General features: G+C 49.1%; 1 protein-coding gene across 1 annotated transcript; it reads right to left on the bottom strand.

Annotated features, from left to right (window-relative positions):
• Window positions 1-1,408: 1,408 nt before the first annotated feature.
• On the bottom strand, window positions 1,409-8,536 carry ubald2 (UBA-like domain containing 2). The gene is made up of 4 exons (XM_053442591.1): window positions 8,448-8,536; window positions 7,565-8,055; window positions 4,991-5,047; window positions 1,409-3,417 (listed from the first exon to the last, which is right to left on the bottom strand). Exons 2-4 carry the CDS (start codon window positions 7,682-7,684, stop codon window positions 3,067-3,069), a joined length of 528 nt encoding a protein of 175 aa, XP_053298566.1. The 5' UTR covers window positions 7,685-8,055; window positions 8,448-8,536; the 3' UTR covers window positions 1,409-3,066.
• Between the last annotated feature and the right edge of the window lie 575 nt (window positions 8,537-9,111).

The following is a 9,111-nucleotide window of genomic DNA, read 5'->3' on the forward strand; positions in this document are numbered from 1 at the left end:
TCAACTTATCAACATTGATACCATTGGTTCAAAATAATATTGATAAATTCTCATTACTCTTATAATATTAAAAATCATTGAATTCTGTTGATGTTATTAAAACACTGTCCTCTGTGTGTCCAGCCTCCAGCAGCTCCACTCGTGATTGGCGGCTGTCGACTCTGGGCTGCTCGTCTCAGAGCTCCGTCTCCGCCCCGAGGAGCTCCGAGGCTGCAGACAAGCAGGGCGACCTGTAGGGGGCGACACTGAGTCTGCACTGTTTCACTGTGTTAAAGAGCTTCGGCTGGTAGGACGCCACCTGCTGGAGCTAACAGGCTTTGTTTATGAGCTCCGTTCCTTGTGCAAACTCACATTTCTTTTTTTTTTACTTCTGTGATCAGCCACTTTGAATATTGTTTAAAGTAAAAAATAATAATTTGTAATTTGATAAAGTTGAGTGTAAATTGTATCACGTCATGTTGCTCCTGAGGATTTTTAATCATTATGAATGAATCATATTTCATTCAGAGTTAAAGTTGCCAGAACATGTTTTCATCCAATTAAAAGCCACAAAACAAAACTCTATAAAATGTATTTGTCACATTTATTCTGTTGATATTAAATGTGAGGTAGTTGATGTGTTGAGCTGAGACGCTGATAACCTGTAAACCTGTAAACCTGGATGTTACGTAATGAAGGAAAACACAAGCTACGACGTTCACATCCTGTTCACAGAGCAGCAGCAGGAAGGAGGGGGGGGGGGGGCTGTTCACAGAGCAGCAGCAGGAAGGAGGGGGGGGGGGGGGCTGTTCACAGAGCAGCAGCAGGAAGGTCGCGGGGGGGGGTGAGTCAGGCTGAAGCAGAAGTCGTCACAGAGGAGGAAGGAGCAAAGCGTTTCCTGTCATTGAAGAATTCACTTTTATGTTGAGTCTATTTCTGAAGTTCTCAGAATCTTCTCTCAACGTTTAGATGATGACTAGAAACTTTCAGATTAAGACTTAACATCAGAAAATCATGAAGATTAAAATCCACAGTTACAGATGAAACCATCACACGTGACTCTAACATGAATCAAACACAGAACTCAAGTGAAGCACAGAGGAGCTGGCAGCTAACGGAGGGTTTCACTGAAAAGGCTTCACAAGGATTTGGTGATAAAAAAAAAATTGCATATTTTCTATTTCTTATAATTTATAATATAGTATAATATTATTTTATACTATTATTTGGTCGCTGGTGTGATTTTTCACACGTCAGCTTCCTCCCACTGTTCAGAAATGAAGACACACATCTTGAACTCACTTTAACTCGACACTCACGTTGAGCAGCTCAACAACCACTTCCTTCCTCAACCTCCACTCACCAGTAAAACCACAAGAGCATCTCAACCGTTTGCTCTTCCAGTAAAAACAACCGACGCCACAGGAAGTAGATCATACCTTGTTTTATTAAACATATAAATACAAATCTCAGCAGAAGAAATGAACTGGAGAGAAATCTCTATAAAAGAGTCATGGATCACAACAGAGTGAGCTTCTGAAATATCATCCAAGTGACAAGAACAAAATCCTGAACGGAGAAAAAGTGTCTTAAAGTTCATTTGTAAAATCCTCCGGATGTTTGAGACACAAACTGTGTCCGGCCTCCAGCTGAGAGGACGTCCACACAGACCTGGACACGTCAGGACACGTCTGTCCTCAGCTCGCAGCCGTGAGAAGACATCTGGATCATAACGTGTCGTTTCTCCTTCAGTTCAGTATCCTCATGTGATCTGTGAGTCTGCATCGTTTATCAGATCTGCTGCAGTAATCTGGATTAATCCCTTCATCACATTTCAAGCCAACATTCGATATTTACGTCTGAACTGAGTAAACTGAAGAAATCTGTTCTCAACACTATTTCTCTGAGGTTTTACAAAGAAGATGAATCGATGAATAAACCACGTACAGTGAATCCCAAAGAGGAGGAGCTTCAGCAGGTCGTCTCCTCGGCTCTTTAACGTTAATCTGTAAAAACAAACCTGGAGAAAACTAAATGAACCCAGAAAAGTCAAACCCGTCACAGCTGCTTTTCTACGGGGCAGATTTTTCCGTTAAAGTAAGTTTGGATCATTTCTGCGTCACAGGTTGAAATATGATCTCATCCTGAGCTGGAGCTCAACAAGTCGCAGCTCAACCAGAGAGACGAGCTGGAACCAACAATCAAAACAAGAGAGACACAGGAGAAGCTTGATTGTCTCTGAAAGTGTGAAAAACAAAACCTCCTGGATCTGAATCCCCAACTCCACAAGAACTCGTTTGACTTTGACATCAGGGGACGTTTTGTCACAATTAAACCTCGACACTAATCTACAGGTGATTTTTTAAATGTTTTATGTTAATTATAAAAGAGAGAAAGGGAACAGAAGAGTCTCCGGTTGGTTTGTGGATCAGATCGTTCAGGTCTGAGGAGACGGATGTCCTCCGAGCGTCCGTCTTCAGTCCAGCTCGTCTCCACCCTGTGATCCCGGCTGTGAAGACATTCAGAGCGAGGGGGGCGTCTCCCATTCAGACAGAGGTAGGAGTGGTTGAGCGTCTGAAAAGGTTGTGTGGAAAATCACTGAGTCGGCCTCGAATCGCCGCACACAGAAACACGGTGAACCCCCGTCCACGGCTCAATGGTCTCTCAGCAGGTGGACGTGTGTCCTGTCTGGGGACGTCCTCTGAAGCTCGAGGATGAGGAACCAGCTGCCGCTCGCTCACCAGCAGGAAAGAGCTTCACCGGAAACCTGGCATTTTACACATCATCAAATTATTGCTCGTTTTGTCCTTTTACCAAAATCGTCCATCATCACGGTGTCTCACTGCTGCTTCGTCCACAGGGACACGAGGTCAACGTGGACACGAGGTCGGGGACACGAGGTCGGGGACACGAGGTCAACGTGGACACGATGAAGACGCAGACGAGACAAACTGTTTGTCTTCAGTTTCCTCAGGAGAAGAAGAAGCAGGATCTTCGTCTTCTTCACACATGAAACCCCCCCCCCCCCCACCCCCACCTCTGGTCCCCAGACAGAATCTCTTGTCCTGCAACCCCCCCCCCCCCCCCTCATCTCTGACTGTGGAGTGCCGGTACGACAGGGGGCTGCTGGGAGCCGCTGGGCTGGGACACCGGGGGCCACATGGGAGTCTGTTGCATGTGGTAGTGGTGGTGGTGCATGTGGTGGCCGGTGGGCGAGGAGGGCGGCAGCCAGGCCGGCTGGTGGCCGGGGGGGGACGAGGCCCAGAAGGAGCCGAACCCCGACGTGGAGGAGGGGGCCGGGGGGGAGCAGGCCATGGACGCCTGGGAGGGGCCGCTGGGGCCGCTGGGGCCACACTCAGACGCTCGCAGTTTGGAGAACATGGTGATGGCGTCGGGGAAGTTCGGGGGCGTGGCCGGAGTGTTCCTGGGCGTACACATCTGTGGGGGGGGGAAACAGAAGACTCTTCAGGTTAAGACGAGACGCTGGAGTTTCCTCTAAAACTGTCTGAAAACACACACACACACACACACACACACACACACACACACACACACACACACACACACACACACACACACACACACACACACACACACACACACACACACACACACACACACACACACACACACACACACACACACACACTTTATATTTTAGGTATAAATTACTGAGAAGTATTTAAACAGAGAATCAGATCAAAGTGATAAACGGACTCCAGCACGAGGGTGTGTTCCTGCTCCTCCCCTCCAGGGGGCGCCGGTGTTCACATCAGATCTGTACGTACTTTATAAACAATAAGACAACTCATGACTCGGTCACAGGGGAGGAACGACTGACACACGCTACACACGTGACCCTCGACACAGAACCGGTTCTCTGTCCTGCTGACGACCTGCAGCGTTTGTTTGAGAACGAACAAGCTCGTCTCTGATTGGCCTTTGACCCCAGGCGTAACCTGGCAACACTCCATCAGGAAGTGAAGGAACCTTCAGGTCCATCAGAACGTGAAGGAACCTTCAGGTCCATCAGAACGTGAAGGAACCTTCAGGTCCAGCAGAACGTGAAGGTTCCTTCAGGTCCAGCTGGACTCAGGACTCATGTGGTGGCTGATCTCTGATTCTGAGAGAACTGCACTTTGAGTTTCGTTAGTTCAACGTTGTGAAACCGTCGACTCATTCAGCTTCAGAGCAGGAAACTGTCACTTCACTGAAACCACAGTTAATAGGGTGTGTGTGTGTGTGTGTGTGTGTGTGTGTGTGTGTTTCTGCAGCAGCCATGTTTTCAGTCTGCCGCTCGTCCTCTGCTCTTGTTCAGTGTACGTGTCTCTCTCTCGCTCTGGGAGGAGTGTGTTGTAGCTCGGGGGGGGGGGGGGGGAGGAGGAGGAGGAGGAGGAGGCAGCCGGGGTTTGTTATTATTTTGGGTGCAGTGCGATGACATCATCTGGCTGGAGGCCGTGGAGGGCAGGACTGAACATGGCTGCAGAGGTGGAGAAGAGGAGTGAAGCAAGAGGCAGCTGCTGCCCCCCCCCCCCCCCTGCAGCCATGTTGGCTCAGTGCTACAGAGACAGAACCAGTGAAGCAGCAACAATGAGCCTTTAATCAAAGATGGACAAACTGGTTTTTCACTGAGGAGCCGTCAACACAACTCTGAATCAGAGACTGGTGTAAACTGGTCTCTGATTCAGAGACTGGTGTAAACTGGTCTCTGATTCAGAGACTGGTGTAAACTGGTCTCGTGTCGCATGGAAACTCGGAGGTTGTGTTTTAGTCTGAACAGAAACTGAGACTTCCCAGGGTCCATGAACGCACCTCGCAGGAAGACTTCAGGGGCTTTTAGGTCTAAAACATGTTTTAACTTTCAGTTTAGTTTCTGCCTGAACAGAGTTTACACCCCCCCCCCCCCCCTCCCCCCGGGTGGAGTCCAGCAGGTCAGTGGGTGCACCCTCCCGGCGTCCAGTTCGAGGATCAGCTTCTGAGTAACACACGTCTGGAGCGTTCATGCACTTACCATCTGGTGGTGGTGAGTGGGGATGTGGGCCTCCTGGAAGAAGGAGCTTAAGGCCGTCTGGAGAGACACAGAGACGAGGGAACACTTAGACTTCATTTCAAACCCAACAACAATCAGAGACTTGATAAAGAGGTGAACAGCAGCTTTTCTCTGAGCAACAAGGAAACGAGTCGGCTCCTTGTTCCTCTGAAGGAAACGAGTCGGCTCCTTGTTCCTCTGAAGGAAACGAGTCGGCTCCTTGTTCCTCTGAAGGAAACGAGTCGGCTCCTTGTTGCTCTGAAGGAAATGAGTCGGCTCCTTGTTCCTCTGAAGGAAACGAGTCGGCTCCTTGTTGCTCTGAAGGAAATGAGTCGGCTCCTTGTTCCTCTGAAGGAAACGAGTCGGCTCCTTGTTCCTCTGAAGGAAACGAGTCGGCTCCTTGTTCCTCTGAAGGAAACGAGTCGGCTCCTTGTTGCTCTGAAGGAAACACACTTCAGGAGCTGCCGACAGAAACCAGCTGATAACAACCAGTCCAAACACATTCCAGCCTGAGTCCTGTTAGTGACGGGTCGACCACACCAGATCCCTCCGGCTCGCTCACTGAGACACACTGTTTCTGACCTTTTGGGATGTTTCACGGGTAAAACTCTTCCTTTAACACCGCGTGTTCATTCAGAACATACAACACGTTCTCTAACCATGTCCATCAGCGTCTTACAGTACAGATCACATGACCCCTCACTAACACTGGTGTAAACAGAGGAAAGGGCTTGTTTTACTGCTCAGCGTCGCCTCCATTTCCCTTCACTGGCGGCCTCTCTCTCTCCCTCCCTCTCCCTCCCTCTCTCAAGAGCCTCAGTGAATGCAGTGCCCCCCCCCCCCCCCCCTCACAGGCTGGTTGTTTGACAACAGCAGCGGCGGTGCAGGAATGTGTCGTACAACGTGACACACATATCAAAGTGTGAAGGCTCCTGACAGCTTTTGTGTGAAGAGCCACAGAACCCACACTGCTCTTTGTCTCCACCCGGTTGGTCCTGTGAGTGTCCCCCACCAGTGTCTCGTCTGTCCACTCACATTTCCTGCTGCTGTAAACACAATCCCGGTCCCAGAGAGGACACCACTCGATCACAGCTCGTTGTCTTCACACTGACTCAATCACACGAGTCACGTGAAGGACTAACTGATTATTTGATGCTCCTCCATCTTGAGGAGCCGGTGATCAAACCCTCGCCTGTGATGACGCGTTTGAGGAAACAGGAAGAATCAAACTCCAACCAGAATCACGTTCAACAGCTCGTCTCACGGACACAGAACCAGTTTCACATGGTGTGTGTGTGTGTGTGTCTGTCCCTGTAGAGGGACGAGCTCGTCCTCTCAGTCTGAATCAACAACGTCTCAGTTTAGGCTCCTCACAGAGAAGAAGTCCTCACACAGAGAGTCTTTGATATTAACCACTGGGCTGTGATGGAAGACAAAGCTCCACTTTAGTGTCACTGGTGAGAAGCTGCAATCCCACCATGTTTGACAACTCTGTTTAAAAATGGATTCAGACGATTGTTCATGTTTCTTCAATCGATCACTTATTGTTCCTCGACCTCTCGGAGACGGAGGACACGTCTCCGTGTCTGAAACTGATTCGTCCGTCCAATCGTCTCGGCTCCAAAGACAAACACACCGGAGGAGAACAGCTGGAAGGATGAAGCATCATCTGTTCTATAAATAACTGAGGAGAGGATCAGTGTCAGCTTGTCTCCTGTAGAGACAGAGGAGATGGCGGCTCCGTCCCAGCAGAGACGGTGGGACAGACATCGTCTCTGACAGAGAAGTGTCCCAACCCTTTGGTTTGTGAGCCGATGCTTTGAAGCCAGTTTCACCTTTTCTCCAGCGCCATCTTGGTTTTTTGAAACCAGAAGTGACCATGTGTGGAGAATGTGGGGGTGGAGCCTGACCGAGTCAATCACACTGTATGTCACTACAAGGACGTCAGCTGCACGGGCTGAGACGTCATGATTGACAGCTGACACTGAGTTCTGATTGGTCGAGCCCATGTGTTTGACCTTGACTTAAAGGAATCTGACTTCAGATGTCGTCACCACCTCAAGATGGCAGCTTCCTCCTCTGAGATGTTTTGGCTTCATTGTGGAGGAGGTGACGCGTCGTCCTCCATCTTAGTGTCGGACCGGAGCTTTATTATGACTCGGTCTCGTGGGACTGATGCTAATGTAAATAACGTGTGTTATTCTGAACGTTTCCCTGAGTTGTGTCGTTGTGTTATTGCAGCAGGAACCTGCACTTCACACTCTGCGGGGACGTGACCACAACTTAACACCTGAAATGCGACCCGGCGGCCGGCGGCTCGCGGACAGGCCGAGGCCGAGGCGCTGCCGCCGGCCTGGAGACTCCCGGGGACTCGGAGGTTGTAAACAAACCCGGAGTAGCCACGGGGCTAAGCTAACGTAGCTTCAGTAGCGCATGGTGGCTGAACCTGAAGGAACCGATCCGCACCGGGCTCCGAGAGGACCCCTCCACGGCTCGTCCACAGCGGGGGGGGGACGCGGGCCGCAGCCGGGAGGAAGCCCCGGAGGACGGACTCACCTCGAACTGCCAGTGGGCCGCCTGGAGCAGCTGCTTCGCCTGGTCCGCGGCGCAACCCGCCGTCAGGACGAACTGGTTGATCATCACCTGGTGGCGCAGCTCGTCCATGTTCACGGACATGATGTGCGCGGGTAGCGGGACACTGACCGGGACACAGACCGGGGGGGGCTCCGGAGCTTCAGTCTCTGAGTCTCAGCATCAACAACGTTCTGCTGTCATCACCAACAACAAAGAGCAGCGCGACGCTCATTGGTCGACTGCGCAGACACAGTCCACTACACGATCGCTGATTGGCTCCGGATGGGAAGCGTTTGAACTCACGGTGCACTTGTTTTATTTATCAGGGGCACTCCCGGTGAGTGTGGTAGAGCAGCTCCAGTCGATGCTGTCGACTCCGCCCTTCTGCGGTTATCCGACGTATCTCAACACGCGCTTTATTTAAGTCCCTCAATCTGACGTCATGTGTTTTCAAGCCGCTGATTGGCTGCGTCCTGTGACCGGAAGATAAAGTGTAGACATGTAAACAATCATCTTTTTATATATAAACTTTTTTAAGTTTACTCAAAGTTTAGAAGATTATCATTTTATAAAGACCTTTTTAAAGCTGCTCAGACAGAAACACAAACACACAAAGAAACAAAAACACACAAACTCAAACACACAAATATACAGATATTGTTATGGGAACAAAAACAAATCTATAATTGACATATTGACATAAATAAAACATTTTAGATGAAGGTATTTGATTAGTCTTTTTTTAGTAATTGTATACAATAATATTGTTTTTTTTAATTTCGTACCTATATCATACATCAATAATTAATGACATGTTTATATCATTAATAATTTATTTTGATCTCACACAGTTTAAGTGACCTACCGATCAGTGTAAATAGAAATCTGTAATATTTGCCGGTCCCAGTGGAGAAGTTCCCTGAAGGAGCAGCTCCAGCAGAACGACTGGTCTCCTCACGTGAGAGCAGCTCTGTGTCGGTGAATAATTCAGCTGAGCTGCAGCTGAGAGCACGTGTGACACAGGGACTTCTTCTATTATGTATGTTGACAGGCTGTCACCTGAAGAAACACTGAACTCACTCTGCTCTCCTGCAGAGTAACAGGTAACATTATATTCTTCCACAGACCAATCGTGTGAATTCAGCTGGTTCCAGTTTGTCATTGGCTCCACGGTGAAAAACAAAAGAATAAAACAGTGCAATGAATAAACAGATGAAATTAAGCTGTGACTTGAGATCCTCACAGAAAACATATACAATATAAACAAATACATGAGAACATTCATATCTGTGAGTCATGATAAAACGATTCCTGAGTTCTGGTCAGAAGCTCAGACGATGTGGTCGAGTGGAGTGAGGAGCAGTAGGAGGTCAGTTTAAACTTCGACCTGTTAACGCAGCAGGTTTGTCTGTAAATCTTCACTCATCCATCTTTGTTTCTTTCTCTCATTTCATCTTCCCGTCGCCCTCTCGCACCTCCTGCTGTCTGGGAATCAGCTCTCTGATTGGTTGATGCATCAGGGTCGTTTC

Source organism: Pleuronectes platessa, chromosome 16 (assembly GCF_947347685.1).
Source record: "Pleuronectes platessa chromosome 16, fPlePla1.1, whole genome shotgun sequence".
In the NCBI taxonomy this organism is placed as follows: Eukaryota; Metazoa; Chordata; class Actinopteri; order Pleuronectiformes; family Pleuronectidae; genus Pleuronectes; species Pleuronectes platessa.

What these genes read in the sequence shown, in the direction of transcription:
- ubald2 (XM_053442591.1), bottom strand. Translation starts at nt 7,684, where the DNA reads ATGTCCGTGAACATGGACGAGCTGCGCCACCAGGTGATGATCAACCAG. An exon ending in CGGCCCACTGGCAGTTCGAG is followed by an intron (nt 5,048 to 7,564) that starts GTGAGTCCGTCC and finishes GTGTCTCTCCAG; the next exon opens with ACGGCCTTAAGCTCCTTCTT. An exon ending in CCACTCACCACCACCAGATG is followed by an intron (nt 3,418 to 4,990) that starts GTAAGTGCATGA and finishes CCCCCCCCACAG; the next exon opens with ATGTGTACGCCCAGGAACAC.